The 24,738-nt window shown below is 34.8% G+C and overlaps 1 protein-coding gene across 1 annotated transcript in view; it reads right to left on the reverse strand.

The window, feature by feature from the left end:
- DPH6 (diphthamine biosynthesis 6) overlaps positions 1 to 24,738 on the reverse strand; it is a 200,204-nt gene that overhangs the window by 54,246 nt on the left and 121,220 nt on the right. The window contains exon 13 of the mRNA XM_035552235.2: positions 6,769 to 7,011. Coding sequence (XP_035408128.1) covers positions 6,769 to 7,011 — 243 coding nt within the window. The remainder of the gene's footprint in view (positions 1 to 6,768; positions 7,012 to 24,738) is intronic.

A 24,738-nucleotide genomic window follows, 5' to 3' on the forward strand; every position in this document is an offset into this window, starting at 1 on the left:
TTACCATAAAAAGGGAAAGCTCTTGTTAGAAGAAGGTAGGTAGGAGAATTTTCAAATCTACATTTGCTCGGCAATTTATTGGAAAAAGAGGACCAGAAAACTAAAACTAAAGCAAACAAACAAACAAACAAGCAAAAGCTGTGTTATAAAAGCCAAAACACACATATTTTTTCACGTCACATGAAGTATTTTGCTAGGTAGATTTTTCATGGCTGACTATAGAAAATACAGCGGGAGCAGCCTAACAAAATAACTCAGAGTGAACGTTGTGGTCTTAGAACTTTTAATAATCCTGCAATTACATGAAATGTCTTTCTATGCAACCCTCTCCTCTATTCTTAACAAAAAACTATTGTTTTCATTGTTTCATCCAGCTCTCCAAAATCTCCCTTCACCAATAGTTTGGGATTACTCACAAATACAGGCAATGCGAAACTTTGTGGTGGTAATAAAACATTGAGTACTAGATGTGCTAAAGTATTTGCCTATACATTTTTCTTTTTATAGCAAAGAAATCAGAGATAACATTTCAGATAGTTCTGGAAAATCTGCCTCAGATTTTTTTGTATAACATCAAATAAAAATATGAGCTGAAACTCATTTTTATCATTCAGTCATGTTTATCAAGAACTATATTTCAAAAGCAGCAATAGGCCTCCAAACTTAACTTTAAATGAGTTAATGTGCTCTTAACTCAGAGAAAAATTGAACTACTAATACTTTTTCATGGAACGTACATTTGATCAGCAACAGCCAAAGCCAATATCTATTACACAGATTATCAAAATTGATTTATTTTACTGGCCTAGCTATACCCACTCTTGCTGGGGATTAGCAAAATGTAAGAATAATAAAACAGAGCAGTTAAACAAGCTGGAATGCCTGCAATCTTGAGACACTACAGCATGTTTCTCCTCATGTCAGTGAGAATAACAAAACAAACCAAAGAGCAGACATTCAGAGGTAGAAAAAAGTAGCTGCGATCTTGCCCATCTCAATTAATCTAGTGGAGTCTGCTGCACAGACAGAAGTATAATCCACGACCTAAAATACACTAACGAATTACTACAGTGATGGTTCTGCATGGAAAGCCCATAGGGAGGAGGAAAAGAAGGTAGAGAGTGGACTCAGCTCTGAACTAAATATAGTGAGAGCTCTATCCGAACAGTACAACTCAACCCTCATTGAATCAAGTGTGTACAAAAAGTAAATTAATAAAATTTTGCAGGCACAGTCACTGTTATATCATTATACAATAATTATTTGGAATATTTCCATCTATCAATAATACCATCTGTCCCACCCAATACAAATGGACTACAACCCATCTGGCTTATTTTTTTCTATTGATTACTCTGCTGAATGAGTTAGCAAAACCACTTACAAAATCATCATATTACATGACACTGTCATTAAGAGATGTGAAGTAAAGAAAAACACAAGATGAGACTTAATTGGAAAACTGTCAGTTCTTCTTCCAGAAAGTTTTAGCGATGCTATAAGCTTTTTTTTTCTTTTTTTTTCTTTTTTTTCCTTTTTTTTTTTTGCTACTTTTAAAAAAAGTAAAAAAAAAAAAAAAAGCTGTATATTCTAACTACTGGATTAGGTGGAAACTGTTCTACCACACTATCACACAATTGTTACTATTTCTGAAAAGTATATTAAAGAAGCTCTCCGAAGGTATCTCCTTGAGAGTGTCAAAATGTTCCAAAATATGCTGGTGAGAACTTAAAACTTATTAGGACTCCTGAAGAGACTATGGAAGGAGTACATCTTAAAAATGGGGTGGTGGAAGCTGCTGAAGGGTGGCACTTGGATTTGTTATTTCCAATTATGTTTCCCAGGATTTGGCTTTGATTATTTGTTTGCATAATTGTCTCCATTCTATTTTTGCAGCCTCTATATCTTTTGATTTTAACTACTGCTTCCCTTCACTTTAATTTCTACAACAACCTTAATAACGATGCAAACTTTCTTGTCCATCCACCGAACTTAACTGCTTACCTAGACTCCCCTATTCTAGTTTCAGTTTCTACAACACCCTGTTAGTTTTAACAAAGGAAATCGCTCTTGTGTACATTCACAAAGTTGATCCAGAGATATTTTTTTTCAGCCCAGTGATTTAGTATTTCTTTGGAGTGAGTCCTCACTGAGGCTGCTCTCTTATCCTTCCCTCCTCACTCATTTTTCTTCCTCCACAGTGGGTTCCTCGAGGCTACAGCCTTCCATCCCTCCACCAGATTTCTGTCTCCTCTGCCACCCCGAATGGCTTTTCCAATAACATGCCAACTCCAATTGATGCAGGCAGAAGACAGGGGCCAGGGCCAGCTTCCAGCTCTATGAATATGATCCTTGATGGCTGTGGGTGTCTGGAGCTCCGGGAGGCAACGTTCAGGGCGGTACTGGAGCAGCAAGGCTCCAGGGAACAGGGACCGGAGCACAGACACCCAGCGACCATCTGGAGCCAGGGAAAGCAGGATGACAGCAGTGGAAAGGAGTTGTACAAGTAGCACAGAACGACACTGAAATATGTTTATACAGTCGCTATATATAAAATATATAGAATGATTCAACTGAAGTTGCTGACCAGTAGTACTTAGGTAGAGGATGTTTACCAGACATCACTGTGACAGAATGCTAATAATTTTGATGCCTATGATCTAGTCAGTGTGCTAAATACAAATACCTCAATCATAACACACCATCATTTTGCTATTAAACCCAGAACATTCATCAAACAGAACTGTGAAGTCTAAAATCTTTCTTAAAAACATAATTAAGTGTATGGTTTATAATGTCTAGTTTACAAGAAAAGAATTTTGAGCTTCACTGTTTTGTTTGCAGTCTCTATTATTTCCATGGATGACAGAAGCAGAACAATTTCAATTGAGACACCATTTGCTCTTATTAAACAATCTGTAGGTTGCTATTGATTCATGCCCTTGTCTGCTGCTTGAAATAAAGTTCAAGAATAATAAAATACTTTTTGGTTTGGCTGACTTAATTTACTTGCAGAAAACAGAGTGTTATTTCATGTCATTGTATCTAACAGAACTAACTGTAGTAGTGTTGGTATACCAAAAAGAAACAAAAAAACAAAAACTAAGACAAATAAGGGATGTGCTACTTATATTTTTAAATACAGATGCCTTTAGAGTAAAGCTACTGTGTTCTGGCTTCCACACAGTAAGACAGTATTTTACAAGCTACTTCAAATAAAATATTAAGAGGTGTGAAAACTACATTTCCTGTTTTCAGTGATTCTGTGGAGTTAGGGACAAGCGCAATTTAATAATTTATCAGAAAACTTTACCATTTTCCTTCTTCTGAGAATGGAATCAGACAAAAAGAACATTTCTCCTATTACTGGCTAGCACTTCTCCTCCAATACAAAACCTATTGATGAACATCTATTTGCATTAACAATTACATAATCAATTATATTTTCAGGACAGGACAATTCCTCCCTCTGGTTCTCCGTAGCAGAAGCATTTGGTACATCTTTTCCTATCCTTTGCTGTGCACATAAACATTACTAATCAAAAAGTATGCTTAGCCTGAGGAAAAATTCAATTCTGAATCTCCTTTTGACAAAATGATAGGGAAATTGGAACATCTGGCTGCTAAAAACATCTCTTTTCCACTGTTATTTTACATTTTTTTCCAAAGCATTTTTAGATCATTTTGTGGCACTCTTTACTTCATCTGCTATTTATTTTTTTGCTATTTCTGATAATTTCATTAATGAATATGATCTAAAAAGCACAGATTAAGATTGATAAGCATCCTATAGACTTGTTTGATGCTCTTCTAGGATGTTTTTTCTTAAACATTCCTGAAACCCGTTAGGCAGCTAACTCTTCACAGAAGTGAGTGTAGGCAGCAATCCATTTTTTAAACTATGGCTTGAGCAATCAGGAAGTGATAAGAGACAGATACTATTAAAAACCCGAAAGTAAGCAACCTCATGGGGTATTTTTCCAGTAGCTGAAAGAACTGCCTAGTGATCTCATTAAGTCAAAGAAAGGAAAGACTAGATAAACAGTCGCTGGTACATAGACTATTACAGGAGACCTAAAAGATTATATCTGGAAAATTGAAAAGTTTCAAAGAACTGGCAAATACTACCAATCTGCCCTGAAATCTGTGTCTGTATGTATTACAAATGAGAAAGCATGTAGGCTACATGGTCATGGTACATGTTATTAACCAGTCGCATAGCAAAAAACATTCTCAGCTTTTCAAAATGACTATATAGGACGCTTTCTGACAATAATTTCTCTACGCTGAATTAGCTTAATGCTACTACCACTACATGCAATGTCTCTAATTACTGCCTCTAAGTCATCATGAGACAGTAAATCATCTAAAACACTTTACCTTAAGATAATATGTTACTAAGATATACTTGAATATGCACTGGTGTCATACTTGCTGTTTCCATTTAAAGCTTGTAGCATCGGTCTAAACCCTTAAATATGGCAGACAGCATTATCTTAAGAACTATATTAATATCTCTGCAGAAAGTCTTAGGATCTGATATAAATATGGCTGGCAAAAACAAGGCTGAGGGCTTCCTCAGTATGACACAAGCTTTGGAATATCATCCCTCACAGGAAAAAAGAAAACCTAGGGCATTCATGAATTTGAAAATATTGGTATAGCCTTCTGTGTGACTAGAATAATGTCTTGTCTAGAAGAATGTGTCTTTCCTAATTCACTTTTACTGTTTCCAAACCAATCCATAGAAAGGTATGACCATTTTTCAACAGCACTACAAAAGGTGAGGTTATTACTGTACACTGCAAGTTAGCTACCTTGGTGTATTTTTAGTATACAAGGATCTTAATAACTGACCTATTTCAAATATACTGTAAAATTCAACTTTTCACCAAGGCATTCACCAAGAATACCATAACATATAAAAACACCTGACAGCATGCCCTAGAATCACAGAATCGTCTAGGTTGGAAGAGACCTCCAAGATCATCTAGTCCAACCTCTGTCCTAACACTAACAAGACCTCCACTAAACCGTATCACTAAGGGCTACATCTAAACGTCTTTTAAAGACCTCCAGGGATGGTGACTCAACCACTTCCCTGGGCAGTCCATTCCAATGCCTAACAACCCTTTCAGTAAAGAAGTTCTTCCTAATATCCAACCTTAACCTCCCCTGGCGCAACTTTAGCCCATTCCCCCTCGTCCTGTCACCAGGCACGTGGGAGAATAGACCAACCCCCACCTCTCTACAGCCTCCTTTAAGGTACCTATAGAGAGCGATGAGGTCTCCCCTGAGCCTCCTCTTCTCCAGGCTGAACAACCCCAGCTTCCTCAGCCGCTCCTCGTAAGATTTGTTCTCCAGACCCCACACCAGCTTCATTGCCCTTCTCTGGACTCTCTCGAGCACCTCCATGTCCTTCTTGTAGCGAGGGGCCCAAAACTGAACACAGTACTCGAGGTGCGGCCTCACCAGAGCCGAGTACAGGGGGACAATCACCTCCCTAGACCTGCTGGCCACACTGCTTCTTATACAAGCCAGGATGCTGTTGGCCTTCTTGGCCACCTGAGCACACTGCTGGCTCATATTCAGCTGCCTATCAACCAGTATTCCCAGGTCCTTCTTGGCCAGGCAGCTCCAACCACTCATCTCCCAGCCTGTAGCGCTGCTTGGGGTTGTTGCGCCCCAGGTGCAGGACCCAGCACTTGGCCTTGAATAGAAATTGCAAGGTGTAAACAAACCAACAAATTTCACATTAAAAACACAAACAATCAGATCTTAGCAGACTTAGAGTGCTACAGAGAAGACTAGGAATGGTTCAAATTCAATTCACTTGGTCTTGGAGGAGGGTACTCAGGAGGGTACTTTATTAATAAATCTAGGTTGATTGTGTCAACTTCCATACAAAGCCTACATCTTCTTCACTCAGTGACAAGTGCCTAGTGCAAAGACTGAAAGTGAAAGCAAACAGAAGGAAAAGACATTGGGACCATTGTTCCTTCTGTGGTAGTATTAACACAAGCCATTTATCTCCCTGAGAAACTATAAGTTATATTAAGTTGCATAGCAATTCTGCAGTAACTACTCTTGTTTACCCATTTATGAAGTAGCTACATTTTATTTATTTAAGGTTTTTGGGCAATACCTTTTTAATGCTTGCAGAGTATTCTGCGGCTATGGTACATACAAAAAAGAAATTATTATAGTATGATTATAAATCACTGGGGAAATTATTATGTTATTAGAGATCATCTAGGGTGAACCAACAGACTGCCACACGCCATCCTGGTCTTAGAAGTTCAGCTGAATAATAAGTAATAATAAGTAGTAAACTGCTAAACTCAGTTGTCATGACAATATTGCTTGTAAGAAAGAATGGGGAAAAAAATATCTCAACAGAACAAGTAATAAAAAGTTAAAGTAAAATACCCAGTTCCTATTATGTAAAAATATATGGGCAGAGGTAATTCAAATATAGCATTGTTCCCATTTTTGCTAGAGGAATTGGCTGCTCTTTAAGAGTTTTTTAACATATTGCTTTGGGGAATTAAAACAAAGTTAGTGATGAATGTAACTTTCTATTAAGAAATTTTCTGTCTCAATTGTGCACAGCCACTTATGAGCCAGAACATAACAGCTCAATCAAACGTTATTATACTAGCTTTACTTGAACCCCTCTGAAATGTACAGAGAAAATTCTGATATTACTACACGACTTAGGGGGAAAAAAAGACAACCCAGAAAGAAGAAAATGGATGTCACAGCTACCTTTTTACATTCTCTTAATTTCTTCTGCCATATAGAATGAGCAACAGGAACGTGCTTGCTGTCAGTTACATAGCAGCTTGCTGTGATGACGTGATGGAGTGCCGTCTTCTGGCTCATAGCTTGAAGGACTCTCTCAACATGACGGAGGGCAACTACACCCTCTGTCCATATGCTGCCACTAACAAGCTGCATAGTACAAGGTACTAGAGCTATCTGTCCAGCGCAGTAGAGAACATCTCCAACCTAGGGAAAAAGAAATAAAACAGTAAGATTCTGAGAATTCAGAGAAAACAAAGGAAGCATTTTTCACCTTTCCAAGTAATTTCTCCCAACACCACTCTTCTTTGCCATCCTTTGTCACATCATTAAAAATGTTGCAAACATGGCATTCTAACAGTCATTTTTGATAAGGATTTATATATACTATACGAATACAGCACTGTAATAAACTTTAACAGCTAGTACATGGATGTATGCGTCAGTTCAAAATAATATCTGACGTTAGTGACTGTTACTGCTGCTGGATCACACTGATGACCCAACATGGTTAAATATATTGATTGAATATATTGTCATCTTGATTTCTTTTAAGTAAGCTTCCATTTTTTCAGTGTTCCATTTGTTTCAGTGTTCAGTTTCAGAGTGATGATGCATGCTTCTTTCAGAATATTATAAAAATCGTGACAGTCCAGAAGGTAAAAGGAAATTACAGACTGAAAATAAGATGCAAAAAAGTGTTATTTAACTAAAGAGATGGATTAATCTTTTGAAAATTGAATTAAATGGGTGGCCAGATATGCCATGAATATATGCTAAATTGAGCTGCAATGCAGTTACTTTGGGCTGATTTTCCTAAATCTTCCTGGCAACACTCTGAAGACCTACTTTCTGAATAGCAGCCAGCAAAGGAAATGTTTATTCTTATTATTCAGACATCTCAAAGATTTATTATAAAATCTTAATGTAAATATCAAAACTTTTCATCCTCTTATTCTGTACTTCTCTAGAAAGTCAGTACATTTCCTGATCAGTGAGGCAGTGAATGTTATTCCAAATCAAAAGAAAACTAAGTATAGAAATGGGAAGTAAGGTAGGCGTAAGCAGCTTTGAAGTCTGCACAGAAAGCAATTTGCAATGAGTAAAGAGAGTGAAAATGGACTGTGCAAGGAATCTTCAGGAAAAAATTTCCAGAACTTACTGTATAAACTGTAAAAATTCCTCAGAATTAAGAATAATTAAAAAAGAAATCTGTGTCCTAGAAGACATGGCAATCAAACCATGTGACAGACCCATATGCAACTCCAAATCTGTCCTCGTAACTGTCTGTGTCTCACAAAAGACTCACACATGTAACTATTGGAAGAGTATCTTATACAATTTGGCATACAAGTTCTATGATTAGCAGCTGAAGAGGGGGAGGAGGCAGAAAGGAAACATAATATATCAACTGACACTCATCAACTATTTAAATTGTTTAAAATATCTGAAATATTGTTTTGATAATGCTATATATAATCCTGAATTTTGAAAAAATATGCAAGTAATATTTTAGTTTATAGGAACAAATGGTCTTTTTTTTTTTTTTTTTTTGTAGTGCTATTTTAAAATATGTGCCATTGAACAAGGGAGTCCAGCCAGCTACCAAGTGGCATACTGACAAGATGAGAAACAAATTCAGGAAGATATGATTTGGAGGGGCACAGGTTTGTTTTTAAAGTAAGCCATCCATTTTCACCTCTGCTAAGTGAAATTCATGTTATTAGTCGAAAATGCCAATACAGGTAGTTAATACTTTTACAGAAAAAAAAAAAATCACACTAGCAATATTTATTCTTTTTTTTTCTGTTGAGCTCCTAGTTTTCCATGCATCACCCATGTTAATTATTAGGTAGACAGAAGAGCTGTTCAACCAGTTCACTTCCCCTATTCTTGAACAGATTGTTTGAGACATAATATGAATACTAATTAACGATAAAATATCTGTCAGTGTTTTGAAATACGGACCAAGATAGCACTTTCTTAAAGTATCCTGGATAGTTCTGATACAGTTAGCCCCATTGGTCATAAGCAAGGTCAAAAAAATCTCTGAAGGATTTGAGCAAAATTGGCACTGCTTTTGGCTCAGATTCAGTGGGAATTTTGCAGAGTTCTTTAAAAAATATTTTTAAAAAACCCCTCTGTTCCTAACATACTTGTTTGTATCTTAAGATGCAATTAATAGAAAAATAATATTCTCAACATGCCACCATGCTATGAAAGGGTGGATACAAGGGGGAAAGAGGGAAAAAGGATCAAAAGAGGCCACAGGTTTTCAGCAACTGTACTTCAGGAGGACATAATTTAGGGTAAGGAAAGGGGGAGGGATGTTCCTCTTCTCTTTCCCAGTGACTTGGTCATGAAAAGCAAGTATAAATAAACAATCAGCAGGGGCAAAGCAGCAAACCAGTAAAAACACTGTTTTAGCAGATTTCAAGAGGTTGTCTCTGGAATATTTGAAACATTATACAGAAAATTGTTAGCATAATAAAAAGCATTTAAAACAGGGAAGACTTCATAATATCTTGTTCACAGTACTGAAATCTTACAACAGGAGATGTCACAATGTATGGTGTCAGTCCTTGTGTTGTGAAAGTGTTGTACAAAACCCTGCTAGAACTTTGCAACAGTTTATCCTTTTGGAGCATCTTCAAGGATAACAGAAGATTTTTCAGACTATAGATTCACAGTGTATCAAGTCTAGAGGACTTGCATATCCAGGAAATTCAGCAGAGAAACAAAACTATAATATAATGGATATGTATTCATACACTGAGGATTTAATTTTCACTGTAGCCAATACACATATTTCCAGTGCTAAAATTTCATTAAATATTGGACAAAAGAAAAATATAAAACAAAACAAAAAACTTGTACTGCTGAAATGCTCACTTCTACCAATTTATTTCCAATATAGTTTGAGCAAGGCTAGCAGTTTATACATGGAGCCCCATGCAATTACAGATTTTTTTATCTTTCCATTTTCATTTGTATCACTGCAAGTTAAACGAAAGGTGAGTCTTGACAAGCTAGCACAATAATTTGGCAGTTCTTTGTTTCAGTTAGCACAACTGTAAGTAATCAAGGGAATTCAATAGACAACCAGAACCTCAAAGTAGGCAATTCATACAGATAGGAATGCTAAGCTCTTATTTAAGAATTACTGCTTTTCATACTGTACTTGTGCTGCTAGAGATAAGTCTAATACAGAGCTAGGTCACATCAATGAGGAGGGAAGAAGGCACAGCAGCAAATAATTTTATTTCACTTTTTTTTTTTCTATCTGTCCTTCTTGCATTCATTTTTTATGAATTCAGGAATTCACTTTTTGGAATGAAAGCATTCCAGGATACAGTGGAAAGGACTTTTTGGAATGAAAGCATTCCAGGATACAGTGGAAAGGAAAAGTCAGAATGATGCTTGGTGCCACTTCAAATTGTTCTATCTCATGGAAAAGTCTTTAACAATATTGTAAGTCACTGAAAGGACACAACATATCTGCATTTTCAGGATGATCCCTCCCACAAAATATAATTCAGGAAAAGAAACAAGGAGAAAAACAGACTTAATTGGACATAAGGACTAAGTTAAGCTGTTAATTAACCAGAGAAAGCTATAATTATTGCTACTTGGAAAGGAACAGAAGTAACAGGATACCTCTAGATTTGCACCAAGTTGTTGTTGTTGTTGTTGTTGTTAAAGGCCAACAACAAATGGCTTTATAAAAAACTTTATAAAACTTTTCCTGCTGGTATTATTAAAACTTACTGGTGATTAACTGGCATAAATATATAAAGTGCAGAAAAATTCTGAGACATTCAGTCATTCACATATAGGTTTTTATGACAATTTTAATATTTGCACCATATGAACCAACACATGTTTCTTGGAAGGGATTAAGTCAATATGTAATCAACCAAATCTTTGTTCTGAATGCAGTATGGTATCTGAGTGACTGCTGCCCTTTAACAGGTCAGGGTACACAAAAGATTCAGTGACCCTCTGACCCAACAGTGAAATAACCTACCATTATTTTCGGTCAATGTAAATAAGCATAACTGACAATGTGCTAATAGGCTGCCTCTGGTCAGCCATGTGTACCTCTGACCTTAATGAAGACCTAAATCAATTAATACTCCAGGCAATAAAGACCTCTGGCTGATTAAGTTAGCTAGAAATCATCTTTTCTAACGGGATTAAAGCTGTAAGGTGGTGAACTTTTTATTTAATATATGATAATCCTTTCTTCCTAGGGCCCTCTTATTTTAGCTAATGATGGTAAAATTGCTTTTTGCAATGTGAAATCTTTTATTCAACTACCTATTGTGAATAAAGTTTTAAAGGTACCATTCAGACAATGGTAATTGAAAGGCTTTGAGTTCACACTAGGAACACAAATTACACCTAACTGACATGGTTCTAATACATCACAGACTTCAACATGATGCACATGTTTTTTCTTGAACTATTTCGCCTACACATTTGTAGGCTAAAAATGCCAGAAATGAGTTGATCATACACGGTTTAAACAGTTTTTCTTTTGAGAAAACGAATACAGAATCATAAGCTAAAAGACAAAGGATATATTCCTAAATGAAAAATTAAAAAAAAAAAGAAGTTATAATTAGCCTTGAATAATAATAATAAAAAGTATAAAGACCTACTTACAGCTTAGTAAGATGCTTGCCTATCACCCTCAAAATTGCAGAACTTCTCCTAAAACAAAATAATCTTTTCTTAGGTATGGTCAAAAAAGTATAACTAATCAATAGCATCTGTTATTGCTATCTTATTGAAGTATCTGTAACATTTCCACAGTTTTCAGAGATTTATAACTCAGTTTTCAAATGCTGTGACCGCAGCCTGCTAATCCTCATTTTGGGATGGAGCTTCATATGTTTCAAAATCTATTTGATTGCTTAATCTGCAAGACTACAAAACACTCATTTCCTTGCATTGTCCTTAACAATTACACTTTATATTATCAGAGTGTGATTTGAATTTTTCTCTTTGAACTTACATTTGTGGGTTGCTAGGCCACAACAAAAATCCACAGAGCATTTTTGTATTAAGAACTGAAGTAAAATACTGCAATGTCATGGATGTAAAATAGGCTGTACAACTTGTTTTGTTTTGTTTTGTATTTGTTGTTGTTGTTAACTGTAGTTTAGCAAAACTAAGATATGCTGTCCCACAAGGTCATATTTAGCACTGAACACATTGTCTTAACTCTAGAAGCACACCTTTAAAAAACAGCGTTGTTTTTTAAATTGGAAGCCACACCAAAGCGAAGTATAATGTCCTGTACTATGCACAAGAACTGATAGTTCTCTAAAAAGGGCTACTAAATCAACAATACGTTGGAAGAAGCCACAATATTCATTATTATCAATATCAGATCGACTTCCAAAAATACATCCAAATACCTCTTATTCCTACTCTATGCTGCCCAATGGTAAACACCTCTGCAATTCTCTAAAAAGCAAATAATTAAATAATGCAAATTGAGCCTTTAAACTCTGCTGGATTTATAGCAGACAATCTTGTGTAATACCTTCCTGAAGGTCTGCAGCCCATTGAAGTTTAACATAATGCTATATGTGCAGACTTGAGAGGGACAATCAGGTCAGAAAGCATAAGAGAAAGTAAGTTTCAACTTCAAAAACATTTTTAAAAAACTGTTCTAGTTCATCACAGAAAATTGTATTATTTGCATATATATCTGTGGCAATGTGTTGGTTACATTTTAAGTCTTGATCAATGCTGAATCAATTTTTACAACTGACAGCAATAAAACCTACACATTTCTGATTTTCAGAAGAGAAAGATTCTGTGATGATTCAAACTGAAATGTTCACATAAAAACACCTCAAAAGCTGTCATTCACATTCCAGGGGTGTATAAAGCACAAAACAGAAATAAACCTAGTTTTTAAAGTCAGCAACTGTAGTTATAAATATCTAGGAAAGGTCCCAATAAAGTGGGTGAAAAAGGCTAATACATCTATGTGGGTATGGCAGTGAGGCTGAAGTCTGCTCCTGAACTCCCATTTTGGTGCACTTGGGAGTTCCAAAACATAGGGATGAAATGAAGAAAATGGAGGTAAAATATTCTTTACTTACTATGCATATTTTGGTCAATGTCCCATACTGGCACACATGGTACATATTGTTCCTTTATGGAAAATGATAATAGGCAGTTCAAAGACTTAATTGCCGTAGAGGATAAACTGCTCTTCACATCTAAAAAGGATGTTTTTTGCAAAATAGAAAAGGAGCAGTCTCCCTACTGGAAAATGAGCAAGCTAACAAGTGTATTATTCCTTGATGCATTTCTTTCTTGGGACAGTGAAATTCTAGTCTTCCTGACTATTAATCTGTCACCTTTTACAAAGCCTACCATTTCCTCTCAAGCTTTTGAAAAAAATCACAAGTTCTCACAGAACCGTATTAGTAAAATCTGGCAACTGTGAAAAACTGCAGAACACTCAGCTTTATAAGCGTACCTTATCTAAAAGATGGGAGTAAAACTTCCAAACTGATTATCATTTACTCATTTCTTATTCGTATCACTTTGAATGATGATGCCAAGACAAATGAAAATGAAAAAAAAAAAAAAAGGGAGCTAAGATTAGTCTATTCCACACTAATTGGGGTGGGATGGGGAAGGAGAGACTTCATAAAATCAGTATTTATCAGGAAAAGTAAAGGCATATTCAGGGTCCAGAAAAACAAGGTGGAAAGGATTAGTGTCTAAAAGTGTAAAGTGATAAAAATGACAATGTGGAAATGGAATATTGAGCAATGAATACCAACTTTTTAGAAAATGCATATTATGTCCAACATCGTTGACTGCATTTTTGAATTACAATTACATATGCATAGATAAGAGAGTATAATAGTTGTAATTCATTTGGATTCTTAAAATATCTGATACAGCATCTTTGTAAATTATTTTTAACTCTCCTAATTATAAATGCTGTTAACTAGCTGATAGTCTGTAAGGAGAGAGTAATGAAAATGCCAGCATACTGAATTGGGGTGCCATAGGGATTGGTATTAGGCCTGATTTTATTTAACATCTTCATTAAGTCAATGGAAGTAGGGATTAACAGCATGGTAATGAAACCCACAGAGGATACTAAATTAGAATGTGCACCAATTGTAATAATAAAAATGGACACAGACACATTTGAAATACAGGCAGGAAATATCAAAATGAGACTTAACTTAGGAGAAATGGAAACTTACACCAGAACATATGGCAAAAATGTTTTGAAATACAGATATTCATAACAAGGGAGAAAACTTGACTGCAGAAGTGCTGAGCGTTGTATATGAAATCATAACTCTTCTTTACTAGAAGCAAGTTCAGTATAATACAAAGAAGATACTGTCTCTGTTCTCATGAAAAAGGTCAGATTCATCAGATCTATCAAATGCTCGTTCCAGGGTAAGTAACACCAATCCTTGGCTAATGAAAGAGTAAAGTTTTCTAAAAACTCAGAAAGTGGTACCATACCCTTTAGGAGAGGTATGATTTCAAAATAAACGCTGTAAAACATCAAGTGGTATCAAAGTTTCAGATGATTATTTGGAGTTTTTAAGTACTTTTTTTCAGAAGTTTTCACATTTCATCATTAACACTGATTTTCAGTTCATAGGTTAACATAGCTGAATTCGAAGTATGAAAAACATTTTAATCAGCTAAGGTAAGGATATAGAAATTCAAAAAATAATATTTTGTTTTCCTCTGTTAAATGGTAATTGTTGAAACCTTACAAGAGGTTAGATAAGCATTCATTTGAGGTTCCCACACAGTTAAATTGTGTTGTAACTACGACTACTTATGATTATTATCCTAAATTTATTCTGATGAGGATAGCTTTATAACATCAGCGTTCTTTCTTTCTCAGCTCTGTATAAAAATAAATAAAAAAAAATAAAAATAAAAAATAAATGGTATGTTCACATGACATTTCTCCCTCCTTGATTTCTACATTTTTCTCTGTCTGTGCTTTAGGGGAATGGCTTTAAGGGAATGGAAAGTATATATATGAGAGGAACTATAAGGTACTTGCATCCACACACAATAGCTAAAGGAAGATAAAGAAAACAGACAAAGTGATGTGATAACCTTACATACCTATATGTGTTTATATTACAAACCTTGTCTCTAATTTTTTCCTTAAACAGACATGTGCAATATACTTACGGATCTCATCATATTCTGCCCACATCAAGTGCAGTTGCTACTGCATATGTCCACTTACAGTAAACTCATGTATTGGGTAAACTATGACTGCAGTCCAAGAAGGCACACTAGAAATTTCTAGGTTGAATTTTTAATAGGTTAGTTCATGTTTCCACTAACCTAGTGGCAACTTCAACCACCTTAACCACCCTTATGGTTGGTTATAAGGGTGCTACTGCCCAAGGCTGTAACTGCTCTGGAATACAGCACGCAAGAATCAAAATTGTGGTCATAAAATCTGATGAAGAATGAGTCGTTTTCGTTTTTTTTTTTTTTTCCTACCTGTCTTTACAATCTTTACTCATAATAACCATTGAATATGTTAGTGTGATTACAAACAGAAGAGGGAAATGCTCTGTACTGAAAGGTGAAAGCTGTTCATCACACTACAGTAATTCACAGGGTATGAAACACATTAACATGATGACATTCCATTCTTACAGAAAAGATTTCTATCCCAGCCACCACTTGGCCTAATATTCTTACTAAAAATATGCCTTTCATGAATGTCACTGGATACTTTATCATAAAGGTTTGTGATAACTGGGAGACAGGAAAGAAGCAGCTTCATAAAAACAAGAATCTATTTGAAAAGAGTTAATTGTATTAATAGTATTACTAAGCTGAAAGTTCTTATTCCAACAATATAGTGTGGCTTCATACTTTACCTATCCTCTATATATACTCAGTCAAACAGGGGTTGTACTTATATCTTTGGCTACTTAAATAATAATCAAAATTAAAACACTTTAATGTATGTCAAAGACTATTCAGTGCAGGTCTAATTTAAAATAGACATCCTGTGAAATCCAGCAGAAGAGGAATAGTTAAAATTCTGTGTGCTCTGAGCAGTAAGTCACGAACAAATTTATAAATTAAAAGAATCTGTAATTTGACAGTTACAATGTGTTATACATTCTCATATAAAAACAGAAATACAGTGTTTGTGAAGTGAAATACGAAAAGAACACTCATTAGGAAAGTAATGTCCTTGATGCAATTGCCTAACCTAAAGGTTAAAAATTCCTAACAAAACAAATAAAACTAGGGAAAACTACGGAAAGACAGCAATAATCTCAGAAACACACTAACTGTGCTCATCCATATACATTTTCATAATTTTTCCTTGTTGTACCTTTAAGCACTGACTTTGTATCAGAACTGCAGTGTGAACAACTTGCTTATATAAAATATCAATAAATTCCTAAATGTGTAATCAGAAATTTAAAAAGCATTATGCTGTGTCCTCAGATGACACACCTTTTAGAGGGCAGATTTTCTCTTAGACTGGCAGCATTTCATGACAGAACATTACCTATTGACTAAATGGTAACATGTACCATTTAAAAATAAGTTCCTATAATAATTTAATTATATATATATATATATTTATGCTTGGACAGCATTATAATTATATACTGCACTGAAAAATATATTCATTTAGGTATGTAGTTAGAGTTTTGCATTATACATTTTCCTGTTTTTTTCTTCTTTATTTTTGTATGATCACCTTATTGTTCTCTTATAACACCTATTTTCATGGAATTTTCTACATGACAGTATATTAGTAACTGATAGATTAATAATTAAATAGGTATTTTGTGTTTTGCCAACTAAGATGCAATCATGTCTCTATCCATCTTACACGACAAAGTGAGGTCAAGATCCTGTGCTGACAGAATTACTGTGTGCTTAGTCCTTTTTGTTTGCATTATTAATAGAAGTATTTATTTTAGCTACTAAAAACTAATTGTAGAATCAAGCCCCTTGATATCAGGCATATAGTAAAGTGTTAAAACTAAAAGGGTGTAAATATGAGGAAGGGAGAGGCAAAATGCAGTAAGGAATAATTCAATGGTTAGGATAATCACCTGCAACAGTGCAGAGATCCAGGCTCAAATCTCTCTGGTATTTTCCTTTTGCCCAGTAATGGCAGTAGTGTTGCAGCAATGGCAACCCTGGAAGCACATCTCAGTGCCTACTTTGTGTTCTACTTTGTTTAAATAAACTCGTGTTCTTGAATCAATATTATTTTTTTGTTTCTTAATGAATGTTTTAATCAGTACACTAGAAGTTAATACAGGATAGGAAGACACTCTGTAGAGAAAAAAAGTATTAGCAAAGATCTGAAAAAGCTTTCCAATGAATGTTCAGTCAAAACTGATGCATTCCTGAGCCAGACTTCTACCTTGATAATTCAGTATTATCCAAAAAAGAAACGACTTACTGAAATTCCAAGTATTCCAAACTTCTATGAGTCATGGTTACCTTCTATTTTTCAGAAATAGTAAGCATTTAGCAATAACAATGATTCTTAATACAAAATAAGCCTTACACTGCAGAACATTTAGACCAAGATGAGCCTATACAAACACAATTTTAGTGAAATGTTCTGGTTACTTCATAAGAAGTTATGTAGTAAAGTAGAAACCACATGGGGAAAATAGTTTAATTTAAATTTTTGAAAATAAAAATACTTAGAGAAACTTAATGTGAACATGAGATGTGATCAAGAAGTTCTCTTTGAAGTATAACAGTTAAAGCTTACTTAAACACAGAAATGATGAATTAGAAACAATATCAATGGCATTACTGGAAAATCTTGCTATTTGAATTTCATAAATAACCAACAGAGCACCTCTTCAAAAACAAAGGATATATCAAAGTGTACAAATTATACAGAGAACGGTTTAAATATATGATTTTGCTTTATAATTTTAGGAAAATTATAGGCACCTCACTGAAATATGACCTTGCATATCAATACAAATGTCTAACATTTTGTTCTTCCAGCCTAACAGAAAGCACTTCTAATTATCAGCCAAACAGTGCACAGTATTTTAAAGGTAAGCGCAAACACTAAAACTAATGATGGAAACCGTCTTGCATAATCTTACATGATATTTACCTGGCATACAGGATTGAAATTGAATGACTTAACTGTTCCTCTAGTGTCTGAGTAATGTTTTGGAGTGTTGTGGAAAGATTATTTTTATTTTTGGTTTAAAAAGTTTGGTTTAAATTCAACCAGCAAGAATTCTCTCTTATGAAGTCTAGTTAAATATAGTTAAAATACAGCACCTTTCAGTATGTAATTTCAGAGTTTGCATTTGGCAATATAACTCTTCTCAACATTTAACCACCAACCTCCAGGCTTCTGCCATTCAGGCCTAAAGGAGTTAAATCTCTCTCTTCAACAGAAAAATAATTACACATTTTTGCAGAAAAATATCACACGCTGATAGTGAATAATTAAATGCTCAAACCAAAGAGAAATGAACTATTTCTGTAATGTATGTTTTGAACTTTCAATAGCAAGTCTGATTCTTCAGAATAATATCTGTGTTAGAATCAAGAAGGACGCTAATGGGAAATGAAGATAGGTATGAAAGAATAATGCATGTAATATGAAGAAAGGCGGAGAAACAGTGTAATTCCAACTGAGATTTTTTTTTTGTAATGTTAACCTATGGTATCACTGATGTTTGAGTAAAGGAATTCAATTCGTTGTACAACATGACCTAGTAAAGTGATGTCATGCTTTGATTTCATGCAAAATTTAGTAGAAGCAGACACTGTGCTGCACCTTGCAGGACTAGGCCCAGGATGCAGATAAAGATAATTGTGAAATTATTGTGAAGTAAGCCCTTTAAAACACCATCAGAGAATAATAAATCTTTACAGCTCAACACCTTCCCAACACAGGAAACTGAGAGTTAACCAGTGTGTCCAATTTAAATTTTTTTATAAAGGAGGAATAAACCTGCTATAGGGAGCTGGCTTGATAGACCTTTGAAGGTCTTCAAAACTCTCACTAATATGCTATTCTCTAAAAAATATTCCCATAATTCTGCTGTCTCCCATCATTCCTTGCCTCAAGATTCATCTGTCAACTTTGATGCATCTTTTAAAGTACCCCTCCAAGCCTAAAAACCATGACTACAGACCACAGAAGAGAACTCTTTGCTTTGAAACTATCTGATCAATCAGAAGATCATTTACCTGCAAGCATTATTTGGTGAAGCTAAAGCAGCATATCAACCAGCAGCATCTGAAGGCTGAGGCAGCAAAACGTCAACAACAAATTGTCATTGGCATTCCATTTATGAACCTTCAAACAGCATCAGATCTTTTCCATGGGAAACCAGATCAGGTCAGACTGGAGCTGAATATTTCTTAACAAGCTAACCATCAAAAGAACTTACGTTTTGAATAAAAAGGCTATCATTTGTTGATTTGAATATCAAAGGGATCCACTGCAAACTCCCAGTCTAGAAAAACCTCCCTAAGCTACACCAGACAGGTGTTTAATAATCTATTATTAAGGCACTATTTTAGGTTACTCAGAATCATAAAAAATAGCTGTAACTGTGAAGCTGCAAATGGGACTGCACAAAGAAATGAATGCTATTAACATACTATTAACAATTCAAAAGAATGAGTTGACATACCAATCAAACTTGTTAATTGACTGTCAATGGCCTGTCCCTGAATATACAACATGACTGCATTATATATTTCAAATGCTGACAGGAAGACAGTTTCATTTGCATTAACTTCATAAACTGATCAACAACCAAACTGCCACATACATTTATAATGGGAAGCTGAATCATTTCAATATTCATGCAGCTCTGTAATTGTAAATTAGGTACTGGCAAACAATACAATACTGTACATACTCTAAAATATCCTAAATTTCTCTGACCTACTTTCTTTTTTATTTTAAAAGAGCAGTGGAAAAAAGTTGTCTCTTACAAAGATGATTATTACTTTAATTTATGGTTCATGCCTTAGGCAAAATTTGTTTGCAACCTAGTTTGCAACCATAGTTTATAACTCTACTCTACATGCAGAACTGGTCCACAATATATGAGGCATGCAAGGTGATGTAAAATTTTTCTTCCTTTCATTCTGTGAAGTGTAAATACCATTAAAACAAAGTAAATCTGTAAAAAAAAAAAAAAAAATGAAAATCTGTACTATTTCCCTGCTATGACGCAAAGCAGATGTCAGTACTAAAACCACTGCAACTTTCTAATTGGACATTGAAACATGTAATTTGAAGTGGAAAGTATTGTTCTTGCACATCCTTCCCTGTGTCCTAGAATTTACTGCCCTCAAAAGTCTTGTCTATATAAAGTATGTTTCCTTAAAATATCTCGTAATTACACCCATTCAGTTTCATTGGGATTGACAGTGATAGCAGCTGAAATGGCTGTGATAGTGCTGCCATTTTAGCCAAATGGTTAGTCAGACATACTCTGAGCAAAGTCACAAATCATGCTAGTTGTAAGAGCAGAAGTGCTTGTGGCTCTTCCACATTTCGCCATGTATTTATCAATCCAGCACAAATGACCATGGGCTGATAGTAGCAGAAAAGTTACAGAAAGAATTCCTAATAAAAGATAGAGACCAACATTCTTCACTTTTCTTACTTAAGACCTCCTCCTGCACTATTTACTGTCTTGCACTTCTTCTTACTGAAAAATACAGCTCTAGCTAACATAGAAGCCTTCAAATATTGTCATTAATGACTCTGTATATTAGTATCTATTCATATGGTTTGACCGTATAGGGCAGATATGAAAGAAGAAATTTGTTTTTATTTGTTCATGAAGTGCTGTAGGCATATTTATCACTGTTTATACACATATAATAGTATCTCAGTCACTCTGAGAATCAGAGAAATGAAGCTAAGTACAAATGTCGTAAATGAGGATTAAGTCAAGAAGCTTTGAAAATATTTCACTGAAATCTAAGTAGTAATTCATCAAAATTTTTGAAGTTGTCAGGTCAGGAACATTCCCTTTGTATCTGTATGACCTGGAGGAAGTATAAGCAAGTTTTAAAAGTCTCAACTGTAAATGCATGTTGTCTCCTTTTCCCCTCTTTTATTATTACTACTTTTATCCTGTCAATCCAGCAGTCATTACCTGACTTTAAAGCTATTGCAAGAAGAGCCATGCAATATACACTAACATAACCACACAGATATCACATAAACATCCAATAAATCTGCAGTCATGACAATCTTCTCCTGCATATCCTTTCAGATAAAGCATATCAGAGGACAATTTCTGATAGCAGCTATATTTTAGACTTTATTATTTGTAGTATATATGTAAGAATGAGAAGCAAAAAATATTCACATTTATTGTTCTAGCAATTGCAATTGAAGAGTAGAAAGATTAACAAACGGAAATATAAACCTTTTAGAAAAGCTGAATATAGAAGAGCCACTGGAGTGATGGCAGTCCCAAATCATCCTAACTGATAATCATGAAAGATTACTTACACTACAAACTAGATATTAGCTTTGATATCTTCCCTGAAGTATAAACTGAGTAACTGTCATACTGAATAACATCTTATGTGGATACTGCTAAGTTCTCACACTGACAAAACAGGGATCATTAAAGCTGCAATACTCTTTCAGATAATCAATGTAATATAAGGAGTATGTGATTAAAAGCATTTAAGACATGAAAAGTGCCAAGGTAAAGGAAAAAAAAAAAAGTGCCAGCTCATTACAAGAAGGATGTAGTATCTATAAAACCAGCCATCTCTGAAGGAGCTGGTCATTCATGTACTAGTAGTAACACACAACTACAGTGATTCAGCAATACTTTCTCCAAGATTTATGAAATTTGATCATAAAACATATATAGCTGAAGTATATACATACATACATATTGCCTTAACTGAAATTGTAATGAATGTTCATAAAGAAAAAAGACTTTATTCATTATGAGAAGCTACAGTTTGTCTGCACCGCTTCAAAATTTACATTTGAAACGGTCACTTTCTAATTTACTTAAATGTACATATCCAATAGAAATTTTCACTATCTTAGCTGAAATCTTCCTGACTCTCAATAGCCTGTGGCCTGCACATATTTTGTAGGTGGGGATAAAAACTGGTTCATCACTCCTGGCATTGGGAAGAATGACTTTCTATTATGCAGATAAAATCCCATCTATGTGAGAAACGGTGCTTTCTTGCAGATCAGCTTGAGACTAGAGAACTAATTTAGGCAAAAAACTTGATTATCACAGAACTCAGGATCGTTATCTTTTAATTGGAACATAGGCTTTTAAAATTTCACTGTCTTTAGAAGCTCACAAAATATTATGGTATTTTCATAAAACAAAATGAATTGAGACAAGTACTTCCAAAGGAGTACAGAGATGTATGCACACATTTGCCCTGAATGAGGACAGTGAGTGCCACAATTGCACAACCAATGCTTTTGATGAATGCATCACTGTCAGTTACTCATTGACTAATGGCAAGATCAAGACTTGTATCACATCGAACCACAGAGATAGAAGGGTTCAAGCAATCCCATTTGAAGTTCATAATTGCACAATGAGCAGTTTAACATGAATCTTTCTGAATTTGCTACTTTCATAAAGAAGAAATTAGGTGAACAAATAATTTTAGCATGACTTACTGAGAAAATAGCCAATGGACTGGATACCCAACAAAAATATTTTAGCTTACATTACAGTCCGTTTTCCATTCCCGTACAAGAAATATCTCTGAGATCTGCTTTAGTCTCAATCACTGTACTTTTAAGAATGTTAACAGTGATTCAGACTAGCAAATTAAAACGAAAAACTATGCATGAGTTGAAAACATCAATAAATTAATTTTCTTGTTATGCTAATATTATAGTTTCTCAATAATCATATTAATGTCAGGGCTACACGTTTAATACTAGACTAATGTTTAGATTCAGTTTATAGAATTCAAATTTATTGCTGCCTTTTCAGAATTTATGAAAAAATAACCTTGCAGATTTGTTATTGTTACAAAGAAGAAAGCTTAGACTTCACACAGATTGTGAAGGTGACTTAACCAGATTCTTCAGTCACTTCCTCAGATACAGAATAAGATCTGATTGATTGCTTCACATGAGGGAAAGGCCCAGAAAGAGAATGTTCGGTGAATGTTTAGTAATCTATCTATCTAAGGAATATCCAAAGCATTTCCATCCCACTAGGGGAAGACTGCTGTTACTGTTTCCAAAAGACTAAGCCCCACATAAACATATCATATTATAAATCTCTTTTTACCTTTCTGTGCTCTTTGTCCAAGGGCCGAGATCAATGTAGTAACTCCAGAAAACATACACATTTGATAACATATGTCAAAGACCAATTTACCATGACTGAAATTCACTTATCTACCAAGACAATTATAACAAAGTTAAAGCATCAGGAAATAAAATCGTGTGTGTCTCATCTGAGTGTTTGTCACAGAACAATTGCAACATTTGTAAGCCGCGTTAGTTGCATGACCCCAATATGACAAAAAGTAAATCAAACATTTTTCAGTAATACAGTTGCAGTTAGTGCTAATATATTATTTACTACAATCATCCCAACCTTCACAGCAATTCTATCCTGTTCAATTGTTGTTATTATAATTACCCCCTTTCCACAGCAGCAGGGAATTTGAGTTGGTTGAACTGGCACATATGCAAAAAAGTAAACAAAAGCTTCTTCAGCTGGTGTCTCAACCTTGCCAATCTTGTTTATTGGGTATTTGACCTTGATAGGGGCAGTTCTCAGTTGCTCCTTAATGAGAGAAAAATCTCATTAACATTTTCAGGCTTCTAATGCCCAATTTTTCAAAGCTGGATTGATATTATAATTTATTCCTTCAAAATATTCATGACTTTTACTGTCATGAAGTTAGACTGTGGTAGAAGCCTAGCATGCTACAGATTTCCAAGTGCAATCGATCTCCTGCATCAGTTCCCTTCAGCTGTTACAGTTCTAGATTGCTAAGAAAGTGAAGAGGGCTTCTTTGTTCCCTTGCAAGCTAGGAGGGTTTCTTCCTATCATAGAGACATCTGGTTTGTCTGTGTTATCTGGTAAAACATGGGCTAACATTAAAGATGATAATGACCTCTAAAGACATAGAATTACATCTCAATAGGCTTAAAGTCTGCTTTCTTCCACAAAATCAAGTATAACATGCAATTTACAGTACCTAACTGATCCAGCTCAACATCTAGTAGTTATAAAGCAAAATAACAGTATAACTTAGACTTTTTTATTATTATTATTTTTAAAAAGGTTAAATATATAGCGATGTGGTAGACTTTTGATCTATCAGGAACACCACTGACACAAAGGCAACAAAAACAACAGAACAGAACTGAAAAATAGCAGAAAAAAACTGTCTTACTATTTCAGTCTGGGATAAGGATATGACAAAAAACACGGTGCAACAATCCAATTTCCTGCTTGTATCATATATCTCATAACTCATGATGCTTACACAGCATACGAATGTGCCATGTCATCATTTACTTTCCAGAAATGTTCCACTGTGCTTAGCAATTTTTAGTGTTGAACCACTTAGTTTCTTTATAATGTCTTAAGTATTCATGCTGTATTTTCAAATGCAAAAACCTTCCTTACCACATCAAGTGTAGTAGGCCCTAATGTGAAAAATACTATTTCCCATATAGTAGAAGTACTCCACCAATAAGGTTCCTAGGTGACTCATTCAGCTCTAAATGTTCCAGAATTTTAGCTTTAGGATACTTGAGTCTTCCTTATTATATACTGAACAGAAGATCTTTTAAGTCTTGCAGTTGCCTCCATTTAGTCTCTCAAAGACCACAGTGAATTTTGGTTCTGGAAACTGACAAACAATCCATAG

This window comes from Cygnus atratus, chromosome 5 (assembly GCF_013377495.2).
Source record: "Cygnus atratus isolate AKBS03 ecotype Queensland, Australia chromosome 5, CAtr_DNAZoo_HiC_assembly, whole genome shotgun sequence".
Taxonomy (NCBI): Eukaryota; Metazoa; Chordata; class Aves; order Anseriformes; family Anatidae; genus Cygnus; species Cygnus atratus.